The sequence below is a fragment of the Acinonyx jubatus genome, chromosome E1 (genome assembly GCF_027475565.1).
Source record: "Acinonyx jubatus isolate Ajub_Pintada_27869175 chromosome E1, VMU_Ajub_asm_v1.0, whole genome shotgun sequence".
In the NCBI taxonomy this organism is placed as follows: domain Eukaryota; kingdom Metazoa; phylum Chordata; class Mammalia; order Carnivora; family Felidae; genus Acinonyx; species Acinonyx jubatus.
Genome location: NC_069397.1, coordinates 51,343,620 through 51,360,452, shown reverse-complemented (window position 1 = coordinate 51,360,452; position 16,833 = coordinate 51,343,620). Strand labels below are relative to the sequence as shown.

The window sequence follows — 16,833 nt, the reverse complement described above, 5'->3', positions numbered from 1 at the left end:
TCCCCAAAGAGGGTTCAAAGGATACTACCCTCCCAAGATCCAAAGATAACCAAAAGAAAGGAAGACAATTGTCTTGAGAGTTGGCAATAGTTCATAGGACTCTAGCTGCAAATGAAGTACAACCCGCATTTATGTCTGACCATATTCTGGGGACCCCTAACCTGATAGATGCCAAACCAAGTTCTCGGGACACAAAAATGGGACAAACAGGAAGGTGTTTCTCCCAGCTGCCCCTGTGAGAAAAAGAATCGACCACCAATAGGTTCTGTAAAAAGCAAATTCACAAGTCACATTCAAAGATCTAATTCTTATAAATGTTTTTTTTTTTTTTTTCCCAGCCAATCGGAATTTAGGAAAGAAGAGATAAGGTGAAATTTTACCTCTCTCCACCAGGCACCATAGAGATCTGGGAGCGCTGACTTTGGCAACAATTTCACCCTCTGCCGGCTTCTGTGCTTTCCCAGGATCCCAGGCTGCAGGCTCTGGACTCGATGGACTGTTCCAGAAGATTTCATCCTGTCGCCAGAAACTGCAGAGACAGAAAACCAACCCCCTTTTACCCTTTCTAGTTAGTGCTTGGCTGAGACCCCCTTTTCTCTGGGGCACTTCTTAAATGGATAAGCTTATCTAAGAGCTTCAGAATTCTCCCGGTAATTCAAGATTAAGTTTGTTAAGGTTAAACTTACTTGTGCAGCCTTAAAACACAATTTTATTCACCTGAGGCCTCTCACTGGCTCCAGTCTGACCCTGGATCCTACTCCCACTTAAATTCGGTCCGGTTTCTATGTTGGACACAGTGTGACCCCTATGGTTTCTACTTGGGACCCCATGTGAAGTCGGACCTGTCTGATGTGGGACCCAGGGGGGTATGGAACCCAGTCTGAGGCTGGATCTAGTCTGAGGCGGGACCCAGCGTGAGGTGGGACCCAAGCGTGAGGTGAGACCCAGTGTGATGTAGGACCCAGTTGGCGGTGGGACCTCGTTGGAGGTAGGACCCGGTCTGAGGTGGGAATCAGTCTGAGGTGGGACCCAGGCGGAGGTAGGACCGGGGCTGAAGTGGGACCAGCTCTGAGCTGGGGGCCCGTCTGACGTAGGACCCAGGGTGAGGTGGGACCCAGTTGGAGGTGGGACCCGGTCTGACGTGGACCCCGGTTTGACGTCGAACGCAGTCTGACGTCGGACCCACCTGACGTCGGCTCGCTCTGACGTCGGCGCTGTCTGACTCCAGCCTGAGGCCGTCCTGGTTTTGAAGTCAGCCCGGACGCCGGCCGACGGTTTCCACACCCAGCCTGGAAACCGAAACGCTCACGTGAAGCCTGAAAGCCCATGAAGGGAACGACTGCGACGCTGGGATCCCGAGACGGGGCCTCCCCGCCTGGAGAGGCAGCCAGCGAGCGGCAGGCTCGGCGGCTGGGCAGGTACGAGGGCCTTGCGGCTCGCTCCTCCAGGGGGCGTGTGTTTGTGCCTTTTCCAGTCTCCTCTTCTGACCCCAGAGCCGATACGAGGTAAACGGAGGCCTAGTAACCGACCCAAGTGTTGATTCGCTCAGAACTCGCCGCGGGCCAGGCAGCCTGCGAACTGGCGGACGGAAAGGGCCTGCGAGGAACTGGAGGAAGCGAAAGGGTCTTAGAGGAAGCGGGGGAGTCCTCCTCCGGGAAACGGCGGGTTGGCCGTCGCGGGGTGGGGGCCGGCAGGGCTCTGTGGGGGCAGGCAGCCCCCCGGGAGCTGATCCCCGCGGCTCCCGATCCACCGGAGTGGGGTTCCAGTCCCGGGCGAGCAGACGCCGATCAGGCCTCAGTAGGGGCTTTGCAGAACCACGCCCTTTGGGGCCTGTTGTCTTGCTTTCAACAGACCCCGGCTCTCAATATAGTAGAACGGCTATATTTTCCCCTTAATTCCTTTCTTTTTCTTTTTTTAAATTTGAGAGAGAGAGAGAGAGAGAGAGAGAGAGCGCGCGAGCGAGCAGGGGAGGGGCAGAGAGGGAGGGAGGGAGAGAATTCCAAGCAGGCTCCACGTTCAGCACGAAACCCGATCCCAGGCTCGATCCCACCTCCCTGGGATCCTGACCGGAGAGTAGTCAAGAGTCGAGAGTGGGACAGTTAACCAGTTGAGCCGCCCAGGCGCCCCTATAGTGGAAGGGCCATTGAAAAGCCATGCATACTCATTTATCTCAGGTGCTTGAAGAGTGGGGAGAAGACATGTACAGAGAGGTGGCCGCATCATTTGTCAGAAGTGTGATCGCTGCGTTTCCTACAGATGCGGTGAGCTACTTGGCAGTTGTGTGTTGGCCTGTCCGCTGGTCTCCTTCCTTGCCCTCAAAGAGGAGTGTTTGGGATTGATGAAGATCCAGGGATTGTGGAACAGGCTGTTGGTAGATAAAATACTAAAGCCACTGAGGCTGAGAGGTCAGAACCCCTAGACCCTCAGGTGTCATTCAGATGTCTGTTACTGTTTTCAAGTCTGTTCAGCATCATCTCCCATCCCCCCTGTCTCTGTCTCTATCTCCTTGTCTCTGTCTCCATCGTCAGTGCAGCTAGAAGCAAAGGGCTCCAAAGGTGGCAGGACCATAGGAGAGAAGGAATCCAGACCCATGAGCCAATTGGGGGAGGGGTGCCCAGGGCCATCGGCAGTGGACACTGCATGCGTGAGAGAGAAATCTTTGTTGGGCTAAGCCACTGATGTGCAGAGGGTTGTTTATATCAGAAGCTAGTAGTAACTATTGTAACGCAAGTCTCAAATCTGTGACTCTTTACGTTGATGCAAATAAAGGAATACACATTTTAAACATTATTCATTTTCACCATTTCAATTTTACTCTTTCTCTGTAGGAATAGGGTGAGCTCCCATCCCCCCACCCTCTCCTTAAGAGATATTATTTGGGTTCTTTGGATGGATCAGATCTCATTTGATGCCAGTTTTGTTACAAACAATTCTCCCTGCAGAATGCCATCACGGGAGCAGAGAATTGGGATTTGAAAAATTAAGTCTGTTTTATAACAAAAGGTCAGCAGTGAGGATCAGATGAGTTTGTATTCTTTTTCCCTGAGTACAGGTTTTATGTGAATATGTTTTAATGTGTAGTTTTAGACCATCCATCGCCAAATATCCAAAGAAAATAGAGAAATTTAGTTGGTAGCATAAGTGAGATTTTTCCAAGTTGTTCAATTCTGTATAAAGAAAACTATTTGAACATTTACTGAATCAGTTTTCTGTCAACATTTTGGAATAATATAGACAATGCTTTCATTGGTCTCTCAGGTAAGGGCTGAAAAAAATATTAGGCCACAGAAGTAATTTAGTTTTCACTTTCTCCTTTCTCCAGGAAAAAAAAAATAGTGCATAAAATGTACAAAGTCAGCATTTGTTGTTATTTGCCAGAAATTATCATTCTTCTCTCTAGGAAAATTGTCCCAGAACTTAACCCCTACAGAGTTGTCAAAACTAAGAATTGACATGCTGAAGAATTTAGGATGCTATATAAATCATGACATTCAGTCTCTTCTCGTTGATATGAACCTGCTGAATTACAAACCCAGGTCTCCTATGGAATTGTATCTCACGTGGCTGCTTCTGTAGGTCGTCTCTTTATCCTTTGGGTTTTACATAGAAGTGCTCTTAGCTGTTAAGTTCTGTCTCAGTCCTGGTGCACAGAGTTGGATTAATGCCTCTGCACGTGTTGGTAGAGATTTAGCACACTTGCTTATCTCTGCATATTATTCCATACCAGACTGGGCTTTGGAAGATGCTTTGGTAGAACTTGGTAGGGAATATATATTCTTTTAATGAACGAAGGAATAAATTACTATCTTACCACGTTCGGGCTTGCTGAGGTCTGTTTAATTGTGAGGGCAAATGAAAGAGCTGTAGAATACCCGAATTATTGGTGACCAGATGTCAAGTGCTGCCATGTAGGGCCTGCTGATTGCATAACAGCCACTAACGAAATGTAAAGGTCATCTCCCCTTTTGCCATAACATTATGATCAAAAACACGAACCCATGCTTTTAAAAATAACTCCTTTGGCACTGAGGGGGACAGAAGAAAGAATAAGAAAGTAGAGTCAAAGTTTCACTGCTCTTCCTGCCAATATATACAAACCCACATCCAAAACACATCTCATTTACATGCCTGTTTATTTTGTTTTCATGGCTGTCTGGAAGCTGGGACCTTTCCTTTTCTATAAACTGAGACAAAGAGTTATAAAGATAAACTCTGACCCTGCCTAGCTCCCTATAATGTCTGGCCTTACCATCTTCACCTGGGCAAATATTCTTATCACTAAGGGACTTGGTGTATGTGTAGGTGTATTACCAGAAATTTAGAAAGCATAGCACGAGTTCTTTTGTTTACAAATTTTGAATTGGTAGTTTTTGCTCTAAGCATTACACATTCTTCTTGGTTTTAGGAAGATTTGAAGGAGGTGGAAGAAACATAGCCGGAGTCGAAATAATTTCATAGAAACATAAACTTTAGATTTACAGAAATTTTAGAGTAGTAATTATTGGTAGGTTTTTGCTATTACTGTTGTCATTATAAAGCACTTATTCTGGGACACCTGGGTGGCTCAGTCGGTTAAGCGTCCAACTTCGGCCCAGGTCATGGTCTCGTGGTTTGTGCGTTTGAGCCCTGCATCAGGATCTGTGCTGATGGCTTGGACCCTGGGGCCTGCTTCCGATTCTGTCTCCCTCTCCCCCTCCCTCCTCTCCCTCTCTCTTTCTCTCAAACATAAATAAACATGAAAAAAAATGGGGAAAAAAACAATTATTCTGTGTCAGGGATTACTCTATGTACTTTATACATATTTCATCCTAATAACAATCCTCCAAGGTAGGTACTGTTATTTCCCCCTTGTACGTATGAAGAACCTGAGGCTCAGAGAGCTTAAGATACTTGTCCAAGGCCACAAGGCATGTAAGTGGAAGAGCCTGGTTTGAGTTCACCACCTGCTCATTCCCCAGATTCCTTTTGTCATGAAATCCTCTCTTTGTAAACTGGGTGCCACATCCTTTTGAATATATAATGTTTGATCAAAATCTTTCTTTAATGAGGTTTATTTCCCAGTGTTGAGCTACTGTCATCGCTGAAGGCACCTACCTATTCCTCAGACCCTACTGCGCTTTAGGCTGGGTCTTAGCAGTAGGGGATTTTGAGAAATTGAATCCTCCTAAAATCAGTTCCCTATTTGATGGCACACCGTTTTGTCCCCTTGAGTTACTGCTTTCTCTCTCACATTCTGCTGGTTTGAAAGGGATGCATTCACTTCCCATCCCATTTTAGATCATGTCGGGGGCTTATTTTTCTTTTCCCAACTACTCCCTTCCTTTCTTAAGTAAAAATGCTAGAGATTTGAGTGGAAGTTGAAAAGGTCTTACGGAGAATAACAACAAGGAGGCCCAGCACTGCCTCACTGAGTGAGAAAAATACTCTGGTGAAAGATTTTATATTTTTCAAGAAGAATAAGAAATCTCCACATAAATCTCTGCAAACTTAGCCTTGAACACAAAGTAGAAAAGAGCTTTGAAAATGGGCTTCAAACCGGGCATAACCAACAACCTGTGCGTGCAATGATTCATTCTGGAATTGTTCTGCTGAAATGTAAACTCAGCGGTGAAATGGATGCTGCATGCTTTGGGGTTCTTAGCCAGATCCCGTCTACCGTCTGGAAGAAGGAGGCCACAAACAAAGTGATACTACTTTGTTGTAAAATAAACAGTCCCCCAAGGGCTTCCAAATGAAACAGGCTCTTTATTTTCTATGCCTGCAGTTTCCCACATTCATGGCAGAGCCTCCCATTCAAGTAAACAGAACACCTTCTTCCTTTGTGTTGCTTTTAGAATAGACTGGTCCAAACCGTCTGAACTCATAAGAGCTGATAACTACCGATCTATCTGGTGCCATCCTTTACAATTTTCTCCTTGGAACTGCATAATCCCTCTGTTTTTCACTTTTTCTCCTATTCTTCATAGACCCTTGTGCTTTTATCTTTGTACTCACTGCTCTATCCTCCTTCTTCTAAGTTTATTTATTTTGAGAGAGAAAGAGAGAGAGAGAGAGCAGGGGAGGGGCAGACAGAGAGGGAGAGGGAGAGAGAGAATATCCTTCTGAAATTGGTGGTTCCTGCCATGCTTCTGTTTTATTCTTCACATGGCTACTTCCCCTCATCAGCCTAGATCTTGCCTAACCCTAGCAAGCTTTATCCTGGCTCGGGTGCCCTTGAGGACGTTTTCCTTCTCTCAGGTTTATCTTACCACATGTGGCCATTAGTATGTGAGCATTTAATTGATCAAGTCAGGACACTCTTCCCAAAGAGGGAGCTATTAATAAGTATGCTGAGACAACACACATAAATCAGGACTGTCCAGGGGAAACTGGCCTGTCTTGTCAACTATTTTGGAATTTTTTTGTTGAATTGAATACTCCCTGCCCAACCTCCCGATTATAACTTATAGAAGAGGAAGAACCTCATTTTTGAATCTTGTTTTCTGCTTATTTCCTAAATTGTGCTATCTCATTGCTTAATGCATAATTGGAGATAAATATAATAACAATTGCATGTCACAGCAAATATATGTATAAATACATGAAAGTATGTACATACGAAATAGAAAAATAATATATTTATAAACAAGTTTGTGATGGTAGAATACAAAATTATGTGTGTCTGTGCCAACTGTCTGTCAGGCAGTGAGATAGCTACCATAAACTGAAATACTGATTTTTATAATTCTCATCTTACAGTGAGGCATAAAGAAGTCAAGTGAAGAGCTAAGATTCAGTTTCCAGTCAGATGGTAAACCATGCATTTCAGTTGTGCTCTTTCCAAGAGTCATGTTAACACATTCCCTTTGTTTTGTCCTCTTAACTCCACTGGGCCCAGTAGCCAATACAGGTCATTATTTATGTGACTTATAATTATGCCAAATAGCAAGAAGAGGAGAGAACAAAATGAAAATAAAATATTTCTTTTTGGTAAGGTTAGGGGAGGTGTTGAGGAAAAAAGAAAAAAAAAATAGACTAGATGTGTTTGAAGGAAAGTGTGTTTCTGGCCAGGAATTGGTGATTAGGATCAAGCCATTTGAAATTCTTCACGGAGTTTGGACAAACACACATGCATCATCTAACACTAACACCATCGATATGACTTTTATTTCTGTTTCCAGCTGAGAGAGTCATTACTGTGATCTGTGGGACATTCTATACATGAGCTGATACTTCTCTTCCTTCTCCTCAGTCTCTAAGGTAAGATAAGTTCACACAGAACTTTAAGAAATCTAAACAGTGGCATTTGTGTCAAATAACTTTTACCTTCATAGCTTCTGACTCTGGCTGCTTTCAACATATCAGGATTCTGTTCTGCTTTGTCTTTCTAGTTTGTGTTGAGTGGTGTTTGTGCTCTGCTCTTAAGACAAAATACATGCCTGAAGCCTGTCTTGCTTCCTTTATTACTGTTAAGTTATATGTCGTCCATGCATTAGAACTTTTTTCCTTTTTTTTTGGTTTTCCGCTTTATTAAATGTGTTATGACTTCCCATTATAGCACACCATAACCTGATTGGTAGAAACTGTGGTTGTCTGGTGCCAAGAATAACCAAATATGGCTCCGAATATCAATCTGGTATAATCCCAGGGCAAGCCACATTGGAAACTGAATACGCTCGAAGTCATCGCTCTTTTAGTCCCAGGGAACAGGAGAGGGTTATGGGGAGTGGCGGTGGGTGGACTGACTCCCCGCAGGGTCTCATAAGTAAGAATTTGCCTATAGAGGTAATATTTAGGGGGCAGTCTCGGTCATTCAGCATTAGTGTTTCACAGGTTCTAGGCTACTTGCTAAGTGTTGTATTTCTGCTGCAAACTGGAGTAGAACATATTAAAGAATAATTTACACAGTTGAGAAATCCATGATATCTCCCAAGGATGGGGTACACTTTAGAGTTCAGATTACTTTTTAAAGAATTCCATTTTAATTACAGTTGGAGACTTCATTGCCATTTTGGGATAAAAGACTCAATTTTAAGTCACTAGAGGTTTGTATACTGGAGTTATTATCTACTTTCCAAAACAGCAAGTTTTTATTTTGCTACAGTTTAATTTTAATCTCTTTGACATTAAAACTTTGCATATATGTCATCTTAAATTTTCTTTCTCTCTCTCTTTCTTTTTTTTTTTTTTTTTTTTTTTTTTTTTTTTTTTTTTTTTTTTGCTTGTTTTGCTTTTCGTCAAAGGTAGAACATTCTGGGCTTTTTATTTTTTATATTTTTTTAAATATTTATTTTTGAGAGAGAAAGAGTGTGGGAGTGCATGTGTACGAGTCAGGGAGGGGTGAGAGGGGGCTAGGGAGAGGATCTGAAGCAGGCTCTGTGCTGACAGCAGAGAGCCCAATGAGGGGTTTGAACCCACCTGACGTGAGCTGAAGTCAGACATCCAGGCGCCTCTAGATCATTCTAAACTCTTTAAAGATTAGCAAATTATGCTACCTTAAAACATAAAGGAGAAGCCTTTGGCTATTCTATTTAGTGCTTTGATTTTGTGAACTTTCTCTCAGTTTCTTTGCACAAAGTTACCCAATCCTCCCCAGGCAAAGTTTTTCAATTATTATTATTAGTAGTAGTACCTGTAGTTCCTAGAAGTCCAAGATATCCACAGTAGTTCAGACATATTTAAATGTTGGTCAAAAGCAAATAGTTATACTCTATATAAGTCATTATTATTCCCTAAAGCCACTAACACGAAAATTATCATCTGCAAACAAACAGAATAAAAGCAGGAACAAAAAGATGGGGCAGGTGTCAAGGCTTACCATGTGTTGGAAACTCTTTGGAGAACTCTGGATACGAGGATGAATAAAATATAATTCCTAAGCTTGAAAAATTCACAGCCTGGTGGAGAGGCAAAGATAAACAAAGAACTATAATTCAATGCAATGTGCTCTACAAATGAGACATATGCAAAACTCTATTAGCATACAGGTGAAGGAGAAACTGATTTTTTCTGAGGGTGTTCGGGACAGTTGTGGAAAAAAAAAATTGAGCTAGACATTGGAGGATGAGTTTATTTTCCAGGTAGACAGGTGAGGCAAGTCATTCCTGAGAGTGGAAAAAAGTCCCCTGGACATGTATATGGCACCCTTATACCAAAGGACTTACATAGGATGCAGAGGAGTTTAAATTTTGAATGACCAGATCAGATATCCTAGGACAGTGAAGAGACACCTGACCAGAGAATCAGGCTACATGGGTGCAAGTCTTGATTCTGCCATTAGCAGGACAGTATCACTTGAGGAAAGTGCTTTACCTTTCTTGCCTCCAAAATGAGGTGGTTTTTGCGGCACAAAAATTCTAATTCATAGGTTAAGGCTAATGTTTCATCCAGAGAGACACTGAGTTAGAAAATGAGTTTTGTTTGCCTCCAAAACCAGAAATGTATTTAATTCCTATTCTAGTAGTAGTGCTTCGGCTTATAAATAGGACTGAATTTATATGGTGTAATCAAGCAGGGGACTTGATATATAGGCTGACAATCTATAAATACCCTGAGCAAAATATTATAAATGAAGAATGGGAAATTGCATCCTCCAAAATTGGTAAGAGTAGAAATAATGGCCTGAGACAAAGGATAGGACTATTTTTTTAGACTAGACTTAAAAGTATTTCTAATCTTTGAGAGCATCTGGGCTGTGTTGCAGACTCCCTGGAGGGTGTGGGAAGGGCTTCCCTGAGACGCTCAAGGGCAGGCAAGCGAGCCAGTGAAATGTGGAAGAAGAAGGAGGAATCGAAGTAATAATAAGCAGGCCATGGCAGTAATTTGCAACCTGGAGTGGGGGAACAACGGGCCTCGAGAAGCTCAGAGCTGATGCTATCTTGCTGGTTTCCAGCCACCCACTGCACTCTGCACTGGACTAACACTCCCAGGGGCATAGGCCTCAGGGCTCCTCACTATTTTTTAGGAAAGTGCCATTTACTTAGCATCCACTGTATATTTGCCACCATTGTACTCATCCGACACATTCAGGAAAGCTTTGAGAAAGAGGAGGGGAACTAACCCATGTTGACGAGTATTGGACACTTACTACTTACCGCAGGCTGTGGCCTGTGCTGTAACAAACAAGATCTCATTTAAATCTCAGCAGCCTTCTGAGGTGTTATGTAATTATTATATCCCTCCTCTTCATGTGAAATGAGGAACCTGAAGCACAGAAAGGATAAATAAAGCTGCCCAAGGGGGGCAGTCAACATTTGAAACTAGAACTCTCCACTCGAAAGGCCACTCCTTGCTGCAACATCCTAGGATGGTATTGTCAACCAGTTCCCTACAAGTTTGGTTTCTCACTGGGTCATTGCTTGTTATCGGGAGGAAGATTTTCCTTAATAAAAATGCTCCGTCTGAATCTGTTCCTGCAGGTGGTAGAGACACAGCCTGTAGTGGCTGACACATGACCAGTGGAAGGCTGTCCATTATTCTTTCTTTCTTCAGTTAAGGCTCTGAATTGGATCCAGCTGTTCTTTGTTGCAAAGGCCAAAAGACCTCAATATCCTGCTCTTTGTTTTCCTGGAAGTTATTGGCTATTGTTAGCCATGAAGGCCAGGTTGGAACCCCTTAAAGAACTAAAATGTTGGGAGACAGGTACTAGGGAGCAAGGTCTTAGAATAGCAGAGATGATGGTATTTCAAGACCAAGCCTCAGTTTCTGGTCTGGCAAAAGCCATGTGTTGACCTCATGGGAAAAAAAATCTGTAAATAGACCTGAGGAAAGAAGCCAACTGGATTCTTCTCACCCTTCACTTAGAACAAATAATAATATAGTAATTTTAATACTTCTTATCATGTATCCATTGTTGCATGCTAAATACTGTGCTAAAAGCTGTTTGTAAGCACCATCATCATTTTTAGCTCTAACATTTACTGAGCACTTCTTAGGCACCATGCTCTTGTGCCAAGTATTTAAAGCTTTGCTGTTCTGTAAGGCAAACACTGATATAGTCCTCATTTTTGAGGCATAGATACTGAACCTTAGGTTTACTTTTCCAATGCGCCATAATTAGCTAATGACAGAAATAGGGAACTAGAGTATGTATGTTTACTGAGATTCTCAAAGGACTAGAAATCGGTTACAATAAGATTAAAAAGAAAGCGACAGGGAAAGAGCGGAATTACTGCAAGGACTGAGAAATCTGTCACCCTCTTATACCACACCAGCATTATCCCACTGCCTCTTGTAGCAACTGTTTTCTCTTTTTATCTTCTGGCTTTACAGCCAGAGGGGGCTGACCATTTGGATTGGCACAATCGTAAGCATGTCTAGAAATGAATTCCCAAATTTCCTACTAAATAGCAACTCCAGTGTGATGACCAAACACAAGCTTGGTCAGGCAGTACCTTTATGGATCAGCTTGGTCAGAATAAGAAACTCACTCACAACTAAACTTGGAACTCAAAAGAGATTTTCATCCTCCAAATGTCAGATGTGATAGAGGGCTGTTGGTGAGTCACTCCCTTTTTCAAGAATAGAGGCATAATTCCCAGTGGAATAATGAGCTTCAGCCCACTGGCGCCCAAGGAGCTAACACAGTGGGCAGATGTCCGAACTCTACTGGCCATGTCCCAGATGCAAACAATAGAACACTGGCCAACTTCTACTAAAGAGAATTTCTGAAGCCATGGTATTGCCTTGGCCCGCCAAAAATGCATTACAAGACCACGGTTGCCCACAATAGTCTCACTTCATAAAGAAGGAAAGGCTTGGGGAGGGGAAGTAACGTGAGCTTATATTCTCTGATGGAGTTTGAGGAAAAGTGCTCAGAAATTTTGCCTCTTTGCCCTTTTAGATGATGGATTGCTTCAGTTTTATGAAATGCTGGGGCTAAATCCCTTCAAGGTTGGGTCTACATGAATATTAATTGGTCCTGAGTAAGAAGAGTGAGGCCTTGCTCATTGCCAGTTTGGGGCAGTCCTCATCAGTGGTCTTTTCCAGACTCTTTCTTTTAAAGGAGATCTTTTTGGTGGGGGGAAGGAAACTCAGAGAGTTCCATTTGGGAAGGAGATTTTTTTAAAGCTTTCCATAGTTGTCAGTAATTCTGTTCCTTAAAAACTGCATCATGTTAAAGGACTATAATGACATTGGGTTGTCTAAGCAGATCGTATTTCATATTCTCTAAAATGGATGCAGATTACAAAATTCAGGGTAAGCACTTTTTTACAGTTCCCAGAATTTTGTCTATTTGCATGTTTACATTATGTAATACTTTCATATATATCATCTTCCCTCAAGGTAAATACAGCAGATATTGTTTTTCCCCCTTTACAAGCAAGATCAGCAATTAAATAACTTGTGAATGGGAGATCAGAATGATTGAGTAGCTGAACTGGGACTTTAATCTGGGTCCCCTGATTCCCAGCCCTCTCCGTTTTCTATACAGGTCCTGTCCAGTCCATAGGGGCCACTCCTTGCTTTCTACCATTCATTCATTCCATTAATCGGTTCAGCTCTATGACAGCTTCTCCATAAACAGGAAGAGAGTGGGGCCCAGACAAAATGATATTTGTATAATTCCCCTGGAGCCAAGGAACAACTTTTGCTTTCTTGGATGTATTAATTTTGGGCACAAACCATTTGTCCTGGAGGAGTGATTTACCTTTAACTTTAGTGGGGCAGGGGGGCGGGGGAGAAGAAATTGTCTCCTGAGGCTTGTACAGAGGTGAGTTTTATTCAATGATAGAACCCAGTCAATCACATGAAGACAGTGAAAAATAAGAAATGCAGATGCATTTGCCTGTGTAGGATCAAAAACATAAAAACATTAAAAATCACAGTCACTTAAGGGAGTTTTTCTCAGAGCCACTGAATATCTATACACAGTTCCCTTGGGACATAATTCTGAAAGCTTGCTAAATTAGAGGAAAATAAAACAACTCCCCCTCAACTTCCAGAAGATTCCAGCCAAGGCTGAGCTCTAAACCTCTTAGATTTGGATTTGGTTCTAAACTTGGCAAAGAAACACTAGCCCATCCCTACTGGAAAGCTCTCAAGAGAGTCAGTTCCAGCTTTCCAAAAACTTGCAGCCCAAATATGTTTGGCTTCACATCTGAACCTTTGTAATATTTGACATCTATTAGAAATTACCAAGTCAACTTTAGAAACCTAAAATCAAGCTGAACTCCAATGGGTATATGCAATCAAACTGATAAGATTGCCATATAACTTAAGCAAACATTGAACCTGATTTGAAAACCCATGTGAAGGCTCAGTCACATTTTTGGCAAGGGCTCCAAGATCTTTGGAGATATTAATAAGGAGGAAGAGGAGGGAGATCTCATTTTTCTCTTCTAATCCATCGTTTCCACCTCTTGTAGCTACTGTATTTCATGACCTCAGAGGACAGAACTCCTGAAACTAGCATAACAATGGCCCCTATGAAATCAGAGTTCTTTAAAAACAAGGTGATAATTTTTCCTAATCTGAGTTAACCCAGTGGAGCTAGTAACAGAATAAGAAAGTTACTGCTTTGACTTCACCAAGAGATTGGCAGCCTTCAAGCTGGGAAAACCTGGATAAGTTTGCTCACAAAGATGAAAAAGCACTTACAGATCAGATAAGATATTAATCCAATTTGGACCTCTCAGGAGAACAGAGAGGAAGTGGCCAATTAGAGGAGTTCTGATCTGGCCTAAAAGCTGAGAAGACCCTCAAAGTGTCCAATAGACTTTTTGGTTTGTTTGGTTGCTCGTAACCTCTCTAGAGGATGCTATAACGTAGGAGAAGTGGTCCATATATTTTGTCTCTTGTAAGCTTCCGAGGGGGTTGGCAACAAATACAAATTTGTTTGCGAATGTCTAAGGCTCGTGGACATGTTGTCTAAGAAGTAACATCTGCTATATCCATTTGAGGCAGCAGGAGGTTGCAGGAAAATCCATGGGCCTGGCCCAAACATTCTGCCACTTAAACAGCAGTGTGACCTTGAGATAAATCACTTACTTCTCTGGGCTTCTGTTTCTTCAACAGTAAATAGTTATTATAATATCTTTTTCAGAGTGTCATTGTGAAAACTGAATTTAGGATTGTATATGCAATCACTCAGCATTGTATCTGCCATAGAATATAGTCTAGAAAAGTTAAAGTTGTTTGTAAGGAAATGCAAAATCCATCTCTCCTCATTCATGTCTTCCACCTTCTTATATTATCTGTAGGATAGGAAAACCTGAGCTGCTTTCTGGAATGTTATTTCATAATATTGTGATAAGTACTGGACTCCTAGCATATCTTTACCTTCCACCTCAAAATCATAAAGACGAGAAGGAGATAAGGCAAAATATATATTAGTTATCATTCCCTCCTTTCTCTTCTCTGTTTCATTAGCCACCCTGACTGCTTTCCTTAAATTTCTTGTGATTATTTTTTTCCTCATTGTATTTTTCTTGTTATTTTTTAAAAGTTTATTTATTTATTTTGAGAGAGAGAAAGAGAATCCCAAATGAGCTCCACTGTGTCAGTGTAGAGAACCTGGAGATCATGACCTGAGTTGAAATCAAGGGTCGGATGCTTAATCAACTGAGCCACCAGGTGTCCCATTTTTTCTTCATTTTAAGGCACAATAACCAGTATACTTTATCGGGTGAAATCCTTCTCAGTAAGCTGATCCTCTGGTCATGAATAACTGTCCCTCCCTCTCACTTTTCTTCCCACCCTGTCTACCTTCCTCCATCTTTTTCTTCCTTAGTCCCATTCATTTATATATTCAACAGTATGTTTGAGTGCTAATTGTATACCAGTCATTTGTTGAGACTTTATATGTAGGAACAGTAAACTCTATGCTGTCTCTACTCTCACAGAGCTGACATTCTGGTGGCATTGGCGGGGAGGGACAGGAAGTAATGACATATAGAACCAAATAAACCTATAGTGGCAATAAGAGCTATGGTGAAGCATGACACTGGATAATGGAATAGAGGCTGATGGGGGGGGGGGTCTGACTAGGGAAGATATTTCTGATAAAGGAACATTTGAGCAGGGGCCTGGGATTAGGTGAGGGAGAAAGACATATGATCTTCTAGGGGAAGAGCATTACGCAAAGGGAATAGCCAGCCAAAGGCATGCTGGAGGCACAGTGAGGAAGCCAAGGACTTTGGGGTTTACTCTAAATTGGATGTGAAGCCAGTAGGATTTTGGGCAGATGAGGGACATGATAAAATGTAACTTTTAGAATGCTCTTCTGGGAGCCCCTTTGGGAAATGGTAGTAAACTCTGAGTCGAAAAGAACAATCATGGGGAAGGTTAGCACTCAGAAAATAGAGCATATTCTCATAATGGAAACTCCTGTTTTTTTGTTGAATGGTAGTGTTTTGTTTCAAAACACAAACAGTGAAGTGCTACTATTTGTATCTAGAGCAGCACCTTCTAGCTTTTTCCTTATTCTTTCTTTTGCCTTCCCTTCTCTGTTCTCATTCCTTTGCGTGGAAAGAAAGAACAACAATTTGAGAAGGGGGTTATTCTCCTTGAGTAGGAAGTAGGTAGAATCTAGAACAGTCTTACCTCTGATCAATTTATAGATGACCATCCTCATACTCAGTGCTAGTATTTGCTGAAGACTTAGTATGTGCTGCCAAGCATATTGCTAAGTGCACAGCAGGCAATACATTGATTCCTTAAAGCAAAACCACTCTATTTGACCATTGAAGAGGTTGAGTAATTTTCTCAACGTCATATACTAAGGAATTTCTGAAGGCAGGACTCCAGTCCATTTGATTCAAAGTTTGTATTCTCTAAAGATACACAATATTGCTTTCTAGTCACTCACTCACTGACGCAGTTATTAAATGGGAAATTATTAACTGTACCCGGTATTGTGTTAGGGTAGGATGTGGCATGGATGTATAATTGTATAAATCAAATCTAATGTAAATGGTTTTCAAAATGTCGAGCTTAATCTTATGTCCACCAGAAATTTGAACTAGGAAATGAAGACTTTACTTACAGTGGTAAATTGTGCCCCTTTTTATAATCATTTGAGAGTTGGAATGCAATTTAAAAAGAGGGTCTGTCCTCCCAAAATATCTTAGGTCCCATTTTTCTCTGAATGGAGACAGCTCTACATTCAATTATTTTATGCTAAGCACCTGTGTTTTACTTACTGTCAGAATATGTTTATGAATGACCTTTCCATTGCTTTAATCAAAGGGACTAGTTTTTAGAAGGAATAAGAAAGATTTCAATGGTTAAAGCCAGCAAACAGCTCTACATTGTTAATGTTGGAGAGGTAAGTCTCCTATTTTCAGTCAAAACTGAAAGATTGGTAGGTTCTGCTGGATGAAACCATAAGACTAATTTTCTTAGTGATGAGTGTATGTATGATGTATACTTCTGGGATCTCCTTGCAATTTATCTTTTTTGTTCTTTTTTTTTTAATCATTTCATTAGCACTGGGAGGCATTTGATCATTTTTTTTTTCCCCATGAAAGAGGAGAAAAGGAGCCTGAGAGAGTTCACTGAATCACCTAAGATCCTGCAGTTATTTGACTAGAACCTGACTGTACTAGCCAGGGTTCTCCCGAGAAACACGAAGCAGTATGTGTATGTGCTAGAATTGATTGGAATTAGCTCATGAGATTGTAGGGGCTTCTGAGTCCCGAGATGGGTATCCAGTGAACTGGATCTGAACTGGAGGTCCAGAAGAGCCAGCCATGCTCCATTCTGAACACTCGCAGGCTAGAAATCCCAGATGAACCAATATGTCAGCTGAGTCTAAAGGCAGGAGTGAAATGATATCTTAGGTAAACTAGTCAGGCAGGAGAAGTTCCCCCTTACTCATGGAGGGGCTAGCTTTCTCTTATTTCGGCCTTCCTC

The 16,833-nt window shown here is 42.0% G+C and overlaps 1 protein-coding gene and 1 long non-coding RNA gene across 3 annotated transcripts; both read right to left on the bottom strand.

The window, feature by feature from the left end:
- Nucleotides 1-386: 386 nt before the first annotated feature.
- LOC128313408 (translation initiation factor IF-2-like) lies at nt 387-4,433 on the bottom strand. The gene is made up of 4 exons (XM_053211851.1): nt 4,387-4,433; nt 1,580-1,841; nt 718-1,517; nt 387-529 (listed from the first exon to the last, which is right to left on the bottom strand). Exons 1-3 carry the CDS (start codon nt 4,431-4,433, stop codon nt 783-785), a joined length of 1,044 nt encoding a protein of 347 aa, XP_053067826.1. The 3' UTR covers nt 387-529; nt 718-782.
- Nucleotides 4,434-7,118: 2,685 nt separating this feature from the next.
- Nucleotides 7,119-13,348, bottom strand: LOC113596082 (uncharacterized). Of its 2 annotated transcripts, none has more exons than XR_008293953.1 (5): nt 13,246-13,348; nt 12,629-12,766; nt 10,074-10,182; nt 8,798-8,876; nt 7,119-7,234 (listed from the first exon to the last, which is right to left on the bottom strand). It is a non-coding gene; the product is annotated as an uncharacterized LOC113596082 (long non-coding RNA). The 2 variants fall into 2 exon arrangements; XR_003416785.2 differs by having other exon boundaries at nt 13,213-13,344.
- Between the last annotated feature and the right edge of the window lie 3,485 nt (nt 13,349-16,833).